Source organism: Enhydra lutris, unplaced genomic scaffold, assembly GCF_002288905.1.
Source record: "Enhydra lutris kenyoni isolate GAN:26980312 unplaced genomic scaffold, ASM228890v2 scaffoldscaffold2, whole genome shotgun sequence".
In the NCBI taxonomy this organism is placed as follows: domain Eukaryota; kingdom Metazoa; phylum Chordata; class Mammalia; order Carnivora; family Mustelidae; genus Enhydra; species Enhydra lutris.
Window position 1 is genome coordinate 11,952,499 of NW_019154086.1, and position 18,227 is coordinate 11,970,725.

General features: G+C 35.9%; 1 protein-coding gene across 1 annotated transcript in view; it reads right to left on the minus strand.

The window, feature by feature from the left end:
- LOC111148243 (mitofusin 1) overlaps positions 1 to 18,227 on the minus strand; it is a 32,652-nt gene extending 14,425 nt beyond the window's left edge. The window contains exons 1-9 of the mRNA XM_022504704.1: positions 17,848 to 18,227; positions 16,802 to 16,920; positions 15,513 to 15,648; positions 14,029 to 14,191; positions 11,411 to 11,535; positions 9,629 to 9,737; positions 8,096 to 8,203; positions 5,034 to 5,187; positions 4,852 to 4,919 (exon numbers count right to left, since the gene is read on the minus strand). Of these exons, the coding sequence (XP_022360412.1) occupies positions 4,852 to 4,919; positions 5,034 to 5,187; positions 8,096 to 8,203; positions 9,629 to 9,737; positions 11,411 to 11,535; positions 14,029 to 14,191; positions 15,513 to 15,648; positions 16,802 to 16,913 (975 nt within the window). The 5' untranslated portion in view covers positions 16,914 to 16,920; positions 17,848 to 18,227. The remainder of the gene's footprint in view (positions 1 to 4,851; positions 4,920 to 5,033; positions 5,188 to 8,095; positions 8,204 to 9,628; positions 9,738 to 11,410; positions 11,536 to 14,028; positions 14,192 to 15,512; positions 15,649 to 16,801; positions 16,921 to 17,847) is intronic.

Here is an 18,227-nt window from a genome sequence, read left to right on the forward strand (position 1 = left end):
ACCTAGAGCCTTCACATCTCTAAAATGATTACCTATTCAATTCATTAAGATAGAAAAATTTTTTATAATTTCTTTTGCCATTTTAGCTGTCCTCTTTGGTACTATGAGGTATGAAATAAAAACAGATTCACTTCTTTAGCTATAGGACATTGAGGGTAATTCATTTACTTAACACTTTATAAAACCTTAACTTAAACCCATGACTTTCTTTCACTGAATAGCCTAACTTCTGTTCATGGTTAAACTTATTTATACATCACTCAACATCACTAATCCTGAAAAGATTAGTTGTAGGAAGTTATGGTATTCCTGTTCTTTATGTGCCTACAGAAAAACCACCAATAAGTACACAATATTAAACAGTTAAACTGCTTATTTTTAATAACCAAAACAAAGCTCTGATTTTCTTTAAATAACTGCATCTCATAAAATGACAAATTAACCTCCATAAAAACAATAAAAGCATAAAAGTATTTTGAAAAGAAAAAAAGGTTAAAAGAAATCCTATATTCCTCGATGAAGCAGATCTAGATATCAGCAATGAAGACCTAAATTTATAGGTAACAGCACAGTATTAGAGCTAGACCAGAAAGAAAATATTTTCAAAATTTATTAGGCAATATAAAAGTCATTCCTTGATTTTAAAAATATACAATAACGTCATGAATTAACAAAGAGACATAAACTACTTCTAGTTAATATAACTAACTAGTTAAAATAATAAACATAAACTCCTTCTAGTTTAGAAATGGGTATCCGACACTGATATTACCACTGATCACAAAAATATCAAGTCAACCTGCAAAAGAAATACTCTATTCTGAGGTGTGAGAAATGTTAATTTAAATATGGGTTTTTAAAATTGCATTATTTCTCAGAACTCTCACTACACTAGTAAGCTTATGAATCCCCACAGGGAACATACATAGTGAGCAGCAGCTTCCAGACTTACTTTATCAGGAACTCTAATTTTCCAAGAAGGTTAAAATACTACACCAAACCATTTTAAATCCCAATCGTATCTCAGTTAAGATAGTTCTCTAACTTACTTTTTTTGTTCGTTTGTTTTCTAACTTTCTAATAATATCTAAAGAAGCTAGCTGGTAGTTAATTACAGTCATAGATTTGTAGATATTAATACTTATATATCATTAAGACATAAAGTGACTTTGTCAAATCCTCTTAACAGACCCCAAACACCCAATAACATGCTATTCATCACTCCCAACTTATTATTTTTAAATAGTTTTTAAAAAACTTATTTATTTGAGACAGAGATCACAAGTAGGCAGAGAGGCAGGAAGAGAGACAGGGGGAAGCAGGCTCCCCGCTGAGCAGAGAGGCTGTTGCGGGGCTTGATCCCAGGACCCTGAGACCATGAAATGAGCAGAAGGCAGAGGCTTAACCCACTGAGCCACCCAGGCGCCCCTATTTTTAAAGATTTTAAATTGAAAGGGCAGTGCAAGAAAAAATACTACTATATAATATACCTCTCCCATATGTCTCCCTCTCCATACAGATATATCTATATAGAGAGATAGCCATATATTTTTATAGATATTTTTCTCCTGTTGAACAATCTGACACTTCTTTGCAGACACCACAACTTCACTACTAAATATATTAACATGTATTCTTAGGAATGGGATCATTTTCCTATACGACCAAGAAACAATCACTGCATTCACTGGGACAGTAAATACTATTAACCTAACACACAGTCCATTTTCAGATTTCACCAGTTGTCCCAGAATGTCCTTTACAACAAATTCACTGACATTTTAGGGTAGAATTATTTTATATCTGTTTTCCATCTTATAATCAAAACTATTAAGAACAGCTAATGGCCAAATATTTGAGCAAAGGTATTTAGATTTCTAAATTATCTTTAGAATATACACTTGTTCAAATACAGGTTTAAAATAATAAGAAACATGCTGACAGAATTAACACCGATTTTGATTGATTTTAATGGATTTAATTTTCAAGCCTTATTTTAACTTGATACTCCAAATGTTCCTATAATGTTTTGCTCCTCAAGAACCAAATGAAACCCAGAAAGTCTATGGCAAATATCAGACCATTAAAAATGGTAAACTTGGTACAATTTTTCTTTTCACAAAAATCATTTTCTAAGACTCCAAAAAAAGTGAATTCTAAAAACAAAGAGAAAATACATATATAAGACAAATTTTGTGATCACAATACAAAGAAACCAAGAAATAAATAACCAAAAGTTGGATGAAAAGAATCAAAACATCTGATTCTTAGCAACTCCTGTATTGAACAGAAAATGCCAACAACTGTAATTAAAAACTATTAAAAACAATGAAAACTAAACTGGATACTGAAACCCGTGGTATAGGTCCAAAGTTACATCACAAATTCACAGCCCTAAATTCTTCCCTAAAGAAAAAAAGTAAAAAGACAATTCCACTTAAAAAAAAGTATTAAAAAAGGAGAAACTATGTTTAAAGATTAACATAGAATTTAATGAATAAAAACCAAAAACTGCTATTTATGAATGGAAAAATTAACCAAAAGCTGGGATTAGGTCTTTGGAGGATAAAGCAGAGCAATTAAATCACTGGGAAATCCAATTAAGGTTAGACTATATACATGTGGGGGCACCTGGGTGGCTCAGGTGCTGAGCATCTGCCTTCGGCTCAAGTCATGATTCCAGGGTCCTGGGATCAAGCCCTGCATCGGGCTCCCTGCTCGGTGGGAGGCCTGCTTCTCCCTCTCCCAGTACCCTCTGCTTGTGTTCCCTCTCTCACTGTGTCTCTGTCAAATACATAAATAAAAATCTTTAAAAAAAGGAAAAAAGAAAAAAACAGAATATATACATATGTTTATACATGTACATATGTCTAAATAGATATGAGAAAAAATACAGAAGTTTTAAAAATGAACAATTTTATCCTACTAAATTATAAATTCTTAAAAATGCCCCAATTTATAGAAGTCTTAAATTATGAAAATTGATTTAAGAAGGAACTAATTTCACTCTGGGAAAAAAGCTGAAAAGAGTAATCATCAAAAAATGCTTTGGCCACCAAGACAAGACTTTTTGCCCATCTAGTTATTTCTTTAGGTAAGTTCAAATAATTTCTAGCTGATTCTTACATTAAATCTATCATACTTTTAATTGAACAAATATTTCAAATTCTAAGGTCTGATATTCTCTATGACTTTATGTAAAGCTCTTGCACATGGTTTTTTCTATACATAATTTTTAGATTCCCAAATGAACTATTACAATAAAAAACTGCCAAATTTCTTCTAAAAACATTAAAAACAGTAATTCCTAGGTCTGCCTGATTATTGCCCTCACTTGGGGAGCTTTGAATATATACGGATTGCTAGGTCCATCCCATGACCCACTGGATTGTCCTCTGGGATAATTCAGGCAGTTCTCTAAAGCACCTCATGTGATTCTCATGATCAGCCAAGGTTTGGGAACCAGTGCTCTACAGCATAGCTTTTTATTCTTCTCATTCCCACTTCTTCAAGGAGATACTCTGTCTGGGTAGCAGGAACCAATGAAAGAGGTTATAAATGCATACGAGAACAATATGATTTAGTAGGAGAAATCAGTGACAAATATTTAATACACATACAAAGAAGGAAAGAAAGGTCAATAAGTAAGACAAAGGGAGACAGAACAATAGATCCTCTCCCCAATATTTTTCCCATGGATGAAATAATTGAGAAAGGTGAGGAGAGCACTGAATCTTGTGAAAGAAAAAGAAAGAATATAAACAATGGTCTTGGAGTGACTGGGAATTCATGCAATCTATGGTTTAGCTTGGGATGACGTATGTTAACATCCCAGGAGCTCTGACTTTAGAGACATCTTACCAAGATCTCCACTAGTGTGGACTTTCCTTCTTTACATATTCTGTCTTCATCTACTTAATAGTCTAGCTCCAACTCACCAAATTAAAGATGGGGGATAGTGACCAAACGTTTAATTTAAAAAATTCTGCCAAGTACATTCAATATTCATGTCCTTGCTATTAAAGCTGTTACGACTTAAAGGAAGAATTACAAAAGAAGTTTTTCTTAGTTCTGAAGTCTTCATGTTCATACATGGGTGAAAAGGGGATATGTAAATCTAAACAGAGCTAGATTAAAAAGGACTAAATAAGAGCTTGGAAATTAACATCTAAAGAACTTTTTTCAGTTAAATGTAGGATGAGTTTTAATGTCTCTGAATAAAATGCCTACACCAAAATATAAGAAAGTGTCCTTCCTTCCCAATGCTGCAAATACATTAGCTATTCGTGTGCCCAGTAGTTCCTACCAGATTCCTATACTACAGAATACCCTGTATCCTAATTATTTTTGTACTCATTTGTTTAGGACATTTGATATAAAATGTGGAGAATAAGCAGGTAATGATACAGCTTAAAATGTAATAAACTTCAGTCAAATGACATTTACATTCTATATCTATCAGCAGTATAGTACAAAAGAAAAACATGATCTTCACTTTGCTCCATTACCCATTCTAATAGCAATTACATTTATTTAATCTTGCCTCAAATTACTGAATAAAGAGAATTTCACTCATTGCACAACACATGCAATATTAGAAAAACAGTTTCCCGTTTGAATACAACCATATAAGAAAAAATGAGAAATTACAATCTTTAATTCTCAATTCTTACAGATTTTGCAAGGACTTCCTTTCTTCAAACTTGTTTCACTTGCTGTAGCAGTAACTATACTAAATAACAGCAAGCAAAGGTTATTTGACAAAGATAAATAGAGGAAACAAAGGATTATGATCATTCTCCAACCAATGATAGGGTTTTGTATTAGTCAATACATACACAAAATTCCTACCTCAAAGATTTGTTCAAAATTCTGAAACTCCTGTAATCTCGCCTGGAATCCTTCAGCAAGTGCCCCACCTGTAATATTTAGGTGAAGAGTTTAAAACCTAGGATACAGCAAAGTAAGATTTATAGCATGTTATTTCTACAACTATTCTTGTATTTCAGAAGATAATCTATATTAATACGTACCACCTTCTGGCATTCCCTGTGCTTTGTGCTTTCTAGCACTAAGAACTTCCTTTGCAGAAACAAAGAAAATACGATTCTGTGCCTCTAGAGGATCCACAACTTTAAGCTCCTCCACCAAGAAATGCAGACATCTTTCCATGTGCTGTCTGCGTACCTAGAGAAAACAGGGTACCGAAGTAATTCTAACAATTAAACAAATGTAATGACTGCTACAGGCCTTTTTAAACTCCATTTATAGTGATATTATAGTAGTATCTCCCATATACTTAACAAATCCAAAAATTCTAATAAATGAAGTTTGATACTTGCTGACAGAATATTTTCTCATAGAGTAATGATCCTTCTTTGACCACTTAAAATTCTGATGGACCACCAAATACCATGACGCCATTTCCAAACATAGTATTGACAAATACTAATACTTACTGCCATGGGAAAATGTTCTTATTTCTGTATTATTGACATACATAACTATACTACAAAAAAGAAATATGTATATACATATTTGTGAAAATTAATAGTTGGCATGAAGGCAACAACCACAAAGCAGGTGGGGCATTTTTATTTCCTTCTTATGCTTGTTTTCCAAATTTTCTTACAATGAAGCTATTAATATCTTTGATATCAGAAAATAAATGCTACAAATAATTTGCTACAGTGAAGCTATTTTTATTGCAAAATCAGAACATAGTCTATTTTTCTTTCAGTGATTGTTTTTTAAAGATTTTATTTATTTATATGAGAAAGAGAGAGCATGGTGGGGGGGTCAGAGGGAGAAGCAGACTCTCTGCTGAGCAGGGAGCTCCATGGGGGACATGGCCTGAGCTATAGGCAGTCGCTTAACCAAGTGAGCCACCCAGGCATCCCAAATAGTCTATCTTTCTTAAAACACTGAGAATTAAATCTGGGGAGAACACATTAGCTAGGGATTAGGGTTGCAATGTTAGGTTTAAGATTAGCACTTAGGTATTAAAATTAGGATTAAAAGGGGTGCCTGGCTGGTTCAGTCAGTACAGTATGTGACTTGATCTTGGGATTGTGAGTTTGAGCCCCATGTGGGGTACAGAGATTACTTAAAACTTTAAAAAAAATTAAAAATTAAAGAAAAAATAAGACTAAGAGTAAAAACTAGTTAGGGTATAGTACTAGCCTCTAGCATTGTGCCTAAGATAAGGGATCTAAGCTAAATAAGAATGGAAAAAAACAATCTGTGGATGATATTTCCTAAATCTCTGATGATTAAATGAGACCCCAATTTGCAAAAGTATAACCACATGAGTTAATAATAGCAGGATATATAAAGCTTCATATTAAACAAAATTATAATTCTGGGGGTAGGGGAAAGAATGAAAACACATAAACATGTAAACAGTGATGGGATTATGTAAATTTTAATTTTTTTGTAAGTAAACACAAATCATGTTTAAAATCAGAAAAAGAAATTATCAGGCAAATTAAATATTATTTATAGACCACAGACCAAATTCCAGATACTCTATTCTTTTTTTTTATTTTTTTATTTATTTATTTATTTTTTTAAAGATTTTATTTATTTATTTGACAGAGAGAGATCACAAGCAGGCAGAGAGGCAGGCAGAGAGAGAGGAGGAAGCAGGCTCCCTGCTGAGCAGAAAGCCCGATATGGGGCTCGATCCCAGGACTCTGAGATCATGACCTGAGCGGAAGGCAGCGGCTTAACCCACTGAGCCACCCAGGCGCCCCTACTCTATTCTTTTTAAAAAGAAGTTTCTAGGGACGCCTGGGTGGCTCAGTCGGTTAAGCATTTGCTTTTGGCTCAGGTTATGTTCCCAGAGTTCTGGGATGGGGTCCCATATTGGACTCCTTGCTCTGCAGGGAGCCTACTCCTCCCTCTGCCTGCCACTCCTGCTGCTTGTGCTTACACTCTCTCTCTCTCTGACAAATAAACACGATCTTAAAAAAAATAGTTTCTAAAACCACCAGCATGACTAAAATTTAAAGCAACAAAAAAATACAACTGTTGGTAAGGATATATAAATCACTTGGAACTCTTAATCTGCTTGGGAGTGTAGACTGGTACAAGCATTTTAGAAAACTCTTGGGCTGTGTTTACTGAAGCAGCATATTTTCTACCTATAATCCAGCAATTCTACTCCTAGATATATACTCACAAATTACTGATCTCTGCAGTACTGACATTTTGAGTCAGATAAATTTTTGGTTGGGAGGGTTGTTCTGTTACGGGACTTTTAACAGCTCTTAGCCTCTACCCAACAGATGCCAGTAGCACACTCCCAGAGCTCTATCAATCAAAAGTATCTTCAGACATGGCCCAATATTCCCTAGAGATCAAAACTGCCCAACCCCTCAGACTGAGAAGCACTGGAATATACCCAACAGAAATATATACCTATGTGCACCAAAGACACACATGTAAGAATATGTAGAGCAGCACTACTTATAACAGCTAAATATAGGAAGTTTACCCAAATGCCCATCACTAGCAGAATGAGTAACTCGAATGTAGATATTCAAAGGCTGAAATACTATACAGTAATGACACTGCACTTCAACTATGCACAAGAGTATGAATGCAATCACAAATGTAATGTTGAGCAGAAGAAACCTGACACAAAGCAGATACTATATGATTCCATTGCATAAAGTTGAACAACCAAAAAACTAATCAAGGATGTCAGAAGTCATGTAAGTGCTCATTCTTATGAGAGAGGACAGAGACTGGAGGGGGTTGCTGGCAATGTTCTGCTTCTTGAGCTGGATCCTGACACAGATGTGTTCAATTTGTAAGATTCACTGAACTGGACACTTAGGATCTACACACTTTTTTGTTATGCTATACTTCAAAAAAACTACAACAAAACAAAGTTTCATTATCTAAAATGATTAGATAGTACACTTCTATAACAATTTTCCTCCAAAGTAGTTTAATATTCTGGTCTCGATCACTAAGTCTTTTCTCAAGTAAAAGAACAGCTACGTAGGATGTTCTATAATGTATACTGTTTTCTCAAGTAACAATGTACATGACTACAGCTCATAACTTAAAAGAAAAAATAACTTACGTCTTCCATATACTCTGGCTCTGACGCAGAGGCATCCCAACGATTATTCAAAATGAAAATATTAGGCTTGGAAAGTCGTTCATTTACCTTGTGAAAAAACTGCTTTTCCTAAAAAACATCAAACACCCAAGATATGTTTACTTTTAACAGCTATTTTATATTTACATTTATAGTTGGAAGTTCTTCTAATCTTAAAGTTTAAACCATTAAGACAACAGTGGATTCATACCCACTGATAAAGGATCCCAAATCACTGAACATTACACTTCTCCAAGATGAGAAAACTAAATTGTGTAAGATGGCAAGAGTGAAGATTTTCCTGCTCCTGCCATGAGTCTTTTCTGAAATTCAATTTAATAAATATCTATGTCTCTACTATTGTGCAGAGCATAACAGATACTACTGGATATTATAGTCCACATTTTCAAAAAGCTACCTCAAATCTTTTTGAAGATTTAGAATAACAATGTAAGACCTATGCACATAATAATAAACAAAGAAAGGTATGTGCCTTAAATGCTATAAATACATACTATGCTTATTTAAAGGAAAGAGACACCATATCCAGTTGGAATTAGGAAAAGCTCCATAAAGAAGGGAGTGATGATAAAGATGTGCTTAGAAGTACTCATAATGGCTTTCTGAAAGATAAGCTGGGAGTGGAGGAAGAATTGTGGGCAAAGAATAGCATAAACAAAGACACAGAAGTCAGAATGTAATTCAAATGGGGTTATTCTAACAAAGATTTTAAGCATTTATCTGTTTCTCATATCATGAGATTATAAACAACTGTCCATGTTGTCATAGCAGCCTGTTCCATGTGATACAGATCAGGTTATACAAAAGCTAGTACCAGTGGCAAACCAGAGGTCTTGCTGGTAACACCTAGGTTATAATGGTGTTTGGCCATTTATATGCTTTTGAGGAATGACAATTTTTAAAAACCATACTATAGTTTTGGATATTAGATATCTATAAACTCTGAAGTTTATCTGGGATGAGTATGGCTCTAGACAGCCTGGATAAATAATCTAATCTATTAAATCTGACAGCGGCGTATAATGGACACAGGTAAGCCAGAACCTAGAGTACACACAAGTAAAGCTGGGAAGGGTTGACAAAACTAGAAGTATGAAAAGCCTTGCCTGCCAGATGTGGGGACTAGGGGAAGGGTGTGAGATGGGAGTGTTAAACTTTATTCAAAAGACTGAAATCATCACCCTGACAATCTGGTGCCCATTCCTTCTGAAACCGGCAAATAACCACAATCAATGTCAACACCACACACATATCACACCTTGCATTTAATTAAAGATTCACTAGAAGCTAGAGCCATCAAACCCTAGATTCCCAATAGGAACACTCAAGAAGGCCAGCATCAGCTTTTCCGGTCCCATGGAAACACAAATTCCTCTGTTCACCCTTGATATTAGAGAGGTTCTTTTTAATCCATGATTTGGATTTCCCTCACTCTTCAGAAAAGACACTATCTCATTTCCTACCACTCAAACATAATAATATGATTAAACCTACCGTATTCATTAGTGTTGATTCAGAGTTTGCTACCAAAACGAAGACATCAGCATCTAAGCAAAACTTATCAATCCAGCTATCCAGCTCTGTAGTGACATCTGTACCGGGACTAATGGGAATAAGATAATATTGTATTTTATATTTTTTAAAAAAGAAAATCTGATTATAAAAGACATTTTATAAAACTTTTATAAATTGAAGTCTAAAGGCCAGGATTTCCACCAGTTTTCAGCACAAAGCCAAAGAGATTTACTTTTTCCACCTATAAAAAAGCACTTGTGACAAGCTCAGTCTGTGTTTTATAAACTTCCATATCTATTCTGCTGACAAAGAACTCCCAGAGCCTATTCAATTGAAAACTTAACAAATGCTTAAAAAAAAAAAAAAAGATTGTTTACTAAAAAGAAATAACCTTGGGCACCTGGGTGGCTCAGTCAGTTAGTCTGCCATCAGCCCAGGTCACGATCCCAGGATCCTGGGATGGAGCCCAAGTCACTGGATCCCTGCTCAGTGGGGAGCCTGCTTCTCCCTCTCCCTCTGCCCCTCCCCACTCCTTGTGCGAAAGGGGGAGCACTCGCTCTAATAAGTAAATCTTTAAGATAAAAACAAATATCCTTCTGATTTTTGACAAAGTAACATAATCAATATTTTAATCTTTTAAATCCTTATGGTTTGGAAAGATGAAAAATAAGTGCTAAAAAGAACCCCAAACCTCCCCCCCAAAAAGGGCTAATATAAACCAAAATCAAAGGTGTAAGTAGCTATGTCCAGTACAGCTGAGAAAATATTTAAGTGCTCATGAGCATAAATAATAAAACACCCTCTGCTAAAACCTAAGTTTAATATACTATACTATAAAAATTATAATGCAACTATCTACACACTATGACAATGTAGAAAGATGAGAGGTTGGGGTCATGGACATAGTCTGGCCATGAAATAAAGCAAAATTAAAAGCCCATCACCAAAACCAAAATGGTTTCCACACAATACTGAAATTTTAATTTAAAGAAAACAAAAGAGCATACCAAAATTTTGAAAAATCATTTAACTACTTTTTTTAGTTAAGGACATTGCTTAGCAGATGTGCATTAGCATTTTACTTAGCACCAATATAGTAAAAGAACATATAATAAATGAAGACTCATCAGAAGAGTTGAAACAAAATTCCAGAAGTATTCAATTAATTCCTGAACAATAAAAAATGTATGTAAACTGTCTATTAAGTTATTCTGGGAAACTTGGGCCTTAAGCATAAATTTATTATGCCTGGGTGACTCAGTCAGTTAAGTGTTGGACTACTGGTTTCAGCTCAGATTGTGATCTCAGGGTGGTGACAGTCCTGCATTAGACACCACGCTTCAGTGTGAAGTCTGCTTGAAATTCCCTCCCTTTGCCGCCCCCACCCCACACCCTACGCATGTGTTCTTTCAATTCTTAAAAAAAAAAAGAGGTATTACTAGTTAAAAAAATTTACCTAATCAGAGTTACCTACATAGTCATTTAGAATTAGGCAATCTTTAAGCCCCAGCTATTTATCCAAACTACAAGGTAGAGGGGGGAGAAAAGTGGCTATCCTTGAAATTTCGTATAATAGAATTAGACAAAGAAACTGGCACTTTATATAACCAGTAAAAACCATAAACCAACACCTTTTCTGTTTCTTAACAATCTATCAAGTCTAAACATTTAAATTTTTATGTATTATACTTTAAAACAAGCAATACTATTCTATCAAATAAACTTTTACAAGGAGAAAATGTAATTCATATGTAATTTTACCTGTCCACTAAAACCAGGTCATCTCTCAAGAGGGCACATTTTGCCTTTGGCCAAAATACATGTACAAGACAGCCAGCTTTCAAGTCTTTGTCCATATGAAGGGCATGAGCCAGCTGATTAACTGTCTAAAGTGGAAGGGAAAGAAATAAACAAAACTCTGCTTGTAATAAAACTCAATAAAAATGAAAAACACTATGATCTGGTACATTTATTTTTGCAAAACTTATACAAAAAGCAGAACTTTAAATAACTGGAAATAAAACTATCTCAGCAATCTTGAGAAACTGAGTTTTAGAATTACCAAGCAGGGGGAAAAAAAGATACTCTTAAGAACAGTTTACTCATCCACTCTGCAAAAATAATCAGAGCTAGTCACATTTTAAATGCCCAATAAGTGAACTCTGGCAATGGAATGCTATGTAATACCCGATATATTGATATTGCATGTATGAAAGCAAATCTACAATATATTAAGAGAAAAAAAAGGCAAGTAAAAAAAAAATAGCACACATGAAACCATTTTGCTTACAGAATACAAAGAAACACATTTAACTCTATACCATAAGAAGTTTCCACTGGCTTTAGGAAACATGTGAGTTTTAGAGTTTCTTTTTGCCCATTTGTATTTTCTGTCTCTTCTAAAACGCACTGCTCAGTAGTTAAGGGGCGAAAACAGAAGAAACATTACTAAAATAGGTTTAAAAACACCAGAGTAATAAGACCAAAACAATACAAGAGAAGCTCAAGACATATTCTTTTAATAAAGGATTTTCCTCACCAGGCAGTTATTTACTCACATAAACCTGCTTGATTGACATCAATGACTAGGCCTTCTCTTTCCATCTGAATTCACTAAAATATTTCTATTTCTCAAGATGATTTCTGACATATGCTAATTTATTAATGTGTTACTTTAATACTATTCATATATGTGTTAAATATACAATACAAAGAGCTTAATATAAAATTAATATTCAAGGAAAGGACACCAGCATACATACAAATGAAATGTGGAGGTATCAATTTTTAAAGGGAAACATCTATTTTCAAATGGGCACAACAGTCCTGATCACAGCTGAGGTGAATCTCCATAGTGACAATGTTAACTAGGTTTTATTTTTGCTTGCTTTCATAAACTTTCTGACTGAATTATAAACTTGTACTAAAATCTTGATGCCTGGTCTGTAAAATTAAGATAATAAAAGCACCTATCTGACAGAGCTGTGGTGAGGTTTGAGTTACTGCAGGTACTTAGAATATTGCCTGGTGCTTAGTAAGTGTACATTGAAATATTAGCTGTTACTATTGCATTTCTTTTACTAAATAAACTACTACAGCATGAGACTCAAAGTCTATACCTTATAGCAGGCCTCAACTTGAGGTAAACAAATTTAAATTCTGGAGTAGGGGAGAGGAGCAAAAGGGCATGAAGGAAGTGGACTGGAAGTAGAGAGAACAGACCAAGAAAGAGGAGATGATTACTTTAAAATATCGTAGCACATTTTACTGAGGATCTAAAGCCACCAGTAGTTTGAATTTGGATTTGGTAAAAATCCTGATTAAGAAGTGATTCCTTTATTTGGATGGGTTAAAAATCTGAAAATATTTTCATAAACATCACCTCATTTATTCCCCATAACTAATCTGAAGGGTATTACGCAGATTGAGTTACCTGAGCTAAATCAAACAGTAAACTCACAGAACAATAACTACACCAGTGAATTCAACTTAGTTTTGCAAAAACTAATATGGGATGGATTTTAAACACTGAACTTCTGCATTTGTGGGAGAGATCTTAAGTCTTAAGAGAAAGTGATAATACTGAGAAACACTTTTTTTTCCCTCTTTTGGCTGAAGGAACCTAGTGGCACTGGGTTCCTTAAGAAATTTATGAAAAGGGAGCCTGGGTGGCTCAGTGGGTTAAGCCTCTGCCTTCGGCTCAGGTCATGATCTTAGGGTCCTGTGATAGAGCCCCACATCGGGCTCTCCGCTTGGCAGGGAGTCTGCTTCCCCCTCTTTCTCTGCCTGCCTCTCTGCTTATTTATGATCTCTCTCTCTGTCAAATAAATAAAAAAAATCTTAAAAAAAAAAAAAAGAAATTTATGAAAGGTAGGGAATTGCCATTGGCCGTTATCTGAAAAAACTATTAAATCTATTCATGAATGTTCTTACTAAATACTCCAAAGATAAAATAGATTCTAAAGGCACAGACATGCATCAAAAACATTCCAGAGCCCCATTTTTTAAACAAAGTTTTCTTTCAAAAGATGAAATTAGATTTGAGATTAAATAGCAACAATACACTTCAGTAATGCTGTTTTCACTGGGAACATTATTTTTAAAATGTAACAAACTTTTAACTCTAATTTATTTTAAGGACAAGTTTTACTCTTCTAATAAGATATTTTTCTAATATGGTATGCTTTAAGATCTATTCTTCTAATGATTTAGCTCTGAAGCAAAAAAAGTTTAGAGAATTCAAAATATCAGTGATGGCTTTAAAGCTACAAATAGAACTATTAATAGTTCTTTTATGTCCAGCAATATAGACATCTTACAAATTAAAAAAAAAAAGTTAAGGACATTATTTCAGATACATTATGCTAATAATATTATACCTTCACACTCTTTTTTTCATCTGATCCTTCTGTCATAAGATAGGCTTTATCTCCATCAGTTCCTTCAACACTCAGGAAGCAATTGGTTGTATGGCCAATCCCACTAGGGAGGACTTTATCCCATAACATTGCATTGATAACAGAGCTCTTCCCACTGCTTGTCCTGAAGAATGATATATAAAATCATGAAAATAAAACGTTAACAGTAAAAACTTTATTCTTTCACTGGGTCTAAGACCAACCTTTTTAGAATTCAAACTTTGATGAAATTTCATCAGATTGCATTTTTTACAAAATTGCCAACCTGATTTACACAAATATTAGGAACGTACATATCAGAAAAATAGAAGAACACAAATCCCACCTTTCTCATATATCTATCCTTGCCTTTTTATCTTGTGACAATTTGACATCACAATCGCAAATTCTTCCCATCACAAACTGTCGTCTCAAGTCTCCATCTCCGTAAATCTGGGCTGGATCTTTTTCACTTCCAAAGATATTACCTATCTCTCCTTCTCAAATAGGACAACGGAGTCATCACCTCATCAGGAGGTCTCTTCCTTTCCATTTCCACTCCACCCTAATCTGAATTAGGGCCTATTTATGGACCTACCTCATGCTAGATTCTGTAAAGCCCATAAGGTGAAGCAGAAGTGGACCTAAATAAATAAATAAAACAGCACTGTGGAAAAGGTTTAAAGGGCATAAACAGGGCACTTTAGAAGAGAATAACTGAGAAGACATACTTCAGACAGAGCGGTCAGAGAAGATTTCTGAGGTTGTAACACTTAGGATGAGATCTGAACAGTGAGAAAGAGTCATACATAGATAAATCAAGGCAAAGGGAATTCTAAGTATAGGAACTCACAAGTGCTTGAAAAAAAAGCTCTAAGATGGATTTAAAAGTTAGTTTAGTGAGTAAATCAATGTTTCTGTTGACACACAACATGACATGGGCCTACTCATTTGTCTTTGCATTCCTACTGCCTAACAGAGTGCACACTACACAGGAAGTTAACAAATTATTCTTTAATGAACATGAGCTATGTCACAGATTGCTCTATCACTCGAGATAGTTAACAAATGGCACTTCCTATTCTCCCTCTGGGAATCGTGGGGCTCAGAATCCTTTGGAAGGCACACCTGATAATTAAGAGAAACTTTAAAAAGTCACAAGTTACACATATCATTTATCTGTATTTCTATTCTTTGGACTGGCTAAGAAGCTAATTCTCAGAGATCAGCATCCTTAAAAAGTAAAAATACAAATGACCTTTAGAAAGCTTCGTTTTATACCAAGAACTAAAATGAACAAATGCTATCTCATGCTAATAGCTTTAGCATTTAGCAAAGGGAGAAACTCTTTGTGGGGTAAAGGGGGAGGAATATCACTTGCTGAAACATAAGAAACAAGGTTGGAGATATGACTTAGAAAACCTGATTTCTGGAAACTACCCTTGAGAGAAACAATAAAGGATTACCTGCCAAAAAATGCCACTTTCATATGTCTCCGAGACAGCACCTCACCAATGATGGAAAGCTTGTTTCTATAACCCTGTATTTCTATCAGATCATCCTCAGTAGCTACTTGATCAAGTTCTGGATTCCTGTATGTTGCTACAAAATTGAAATGGTGTTAGCAAAAGTGATAAAAATGATTATTAGGTTAATCATACAAAGGAATACCTAAGATATGCACACATTTTGCATATTTTGGCTTTGCTCTATATTATCATGGCCATTTGAAAAGTAAAAATGCCACAGTATCTGAATATTTGGTAAAAGGTGAATGCCTTGTTGCAACAGGTCATAAGAATCCCGCCCCTAAATTCCAAAATTATTAAAAATTACAGGGGCTATCCTCAAGCTAAAAATCTGGTGAGGGAGGAAGGATAAGGAAAAAAGTTTGACTCTACCAATCTACCAAATGTTTCCCAACTGTCACTGAAGAAGTATATAGAATCTCTCCTTTTTCATTGTACCCCTGACAGTCATGTAATCTTAAGAACCAGAAAAGATTTCAACAGTTACCTCCAAAGCAGTATTCCCCAGTAAGACATTCCTCACCAACCTGTTTGAACAGTTACACTCACTCTAAGAAAGCTTCTTTTGCTCTTTCCCCCACCACGGTCCACCCTCATCTGAGAAGATAAGATAGGTCTGAGATCTAGGCTGACAGCTGACTTGGGGGAAGAGATACGTATAATGGCTTAAATGTGGGCTGCCTGATTTTTAGTCTGGACATTCACTAGCAAGGTGATCTTGGGCAAGTTGCTTACATTTTCGGTGCCTTGGTTTCTTGATCTTTAAAATAATTGCAATTAGGGATGTGTGGGTGGCTCAGTCAGTTAAGTGTTTGCCTTTGGCTCAGGTCATGATCCCAGGGTCCCAGGATCAAGTCCCACACCGGGGTCCCTGCTTCTCCCCCTGCTGTTCCCCCTGCTTGTACCCTCTCTCTGACAAATAAAATCTTTAAAAAATATATAATAATTGCAATTAAAATCTGTCCCAGCGTTGATATAAGGGTTAAAAACATTAATAACATAATAAAGTGCTTACAGGTATCATACATAAAACTATTTATATCTTAGGTTATTAATACCACTTAATCTTCTTCCTTTGGAGGGCAGAAATGGGTTTTAATTGTTATGGCATTTCTCCTAGACTATAGAGCAATGCCCTGTATACGTGTTCAGTAACTAAGGGTGAAAGGACAAAGCACCTGCATATACTTTCAACCGTATTATTTTAAAAACTTAGAGAAACTAACCTTCAACAAAATAGGATCCTTCAGTAACAAACTCCAGTAATTGGTCGAAGATTGCAGTAATTGCCCTCTTAGCCAGCACAAAGTGTTTCAGTGGAGAAGCAGTTTCTGCCATTGTGTTACTGGGGGAAGAAAATTAAAGTTAGAAAAGCACAAATTAGGGGTGCCTGGGTGGCGTAGTTGGTTGTCATCTCAGGATCCTGAGATCCAGCCCCGGGTCAAGCTCCATGCTCAGGGGAGAGTCTGCTTAGGATTCTCTCTCTCCCTGCTTCCCCCCACAACTCCCTCCCTCTGTATCTCTCTAAAATAAATAAATCTTTAAAAAGAAAAAATAAAAGCACAAGTTAAACTATATGATAAAGACATGCAAATTAATGACACCTTCCTACTGCATTAACTCCCCAGTGAAATAAACTAAACTGCCAAAAGACTTTTGGATAATTGTTTCCTGAGAAATGTTTTAGACAAGCTATTAAAGACTTTTCAGTGGATAGTCCATTAAAATAAATAACTATTGGAAAAAATCTTGGTTGCAATTTCTTCTTTTCCTTTATTTCCCTTTGGAGAAGATGAAACTAATTGTGGCAAACTGTGACTGCACGTGACTCTTAAAACAGGGTTAGTGAGATGGAACAAGTTTGGGAACAAGAAGTTTCTCAACCTGGAGCTACAGGGTGTGGAGGTGGATACCCAGTTAGGAAACAAAATTCCAGTATCATAAAGTAACTCCGACGTTTAAAAAAAATTAGTTCTCATCACAACAAATAAGCAGGCAACGCTTAAAGCGATCATTAACGTTACCAGCCAAAGCATCAAGAACTTCCAAGAATAGAAGTTAAAACAAATTTTCTTTTCTGGCAAGTTCTCATGAAAAAGACACCAAACAAAACCGATTACACGCTAGTCCAGTCCCGGTATGTATGTGTGTGGAACGGAGCAGAATGGCCATAAAGCCTTCCGAAGGGTCACGAAATGACTCAGTTGAAGGAGCTGCGTGGGAAAAGCGGGGTGAGGGCAACGACCCGGTTCTACCGGGTGTGAACACCTACCTTCCACAGGAAAGGCCTTCCACACCGGGCGCTGGAACGCCGCCAGCAGAGCTAGGGACCGGACCTCACCACAGCCCCGCGAGCGCCAGCCCCAGACCGGGCTCCCCAATCCCGGGCTCCAGGCTCCGGCCTCGCGAGCTCCGCCGGCCCGATCTGGCCGAGGGCCCCCGCTCGCAAATCCGCTCGTTAGCTCCGTTCCCGCAGAGCCGCGGCTGCGCCTCGTCACAGAGCTCCGGCGCACGATTCTCCGCCCCCTGTCCCTGGCTGCCCGAAGGTCACCCCGAGCGAAGTGAACGGGCCAGCGGTCGAGGCAGCGAGCACTCACTCTGTCCCGGCTCCGACTTTTCAGCCGGCAACCGCAAACCAGCCACAGCCCCCAG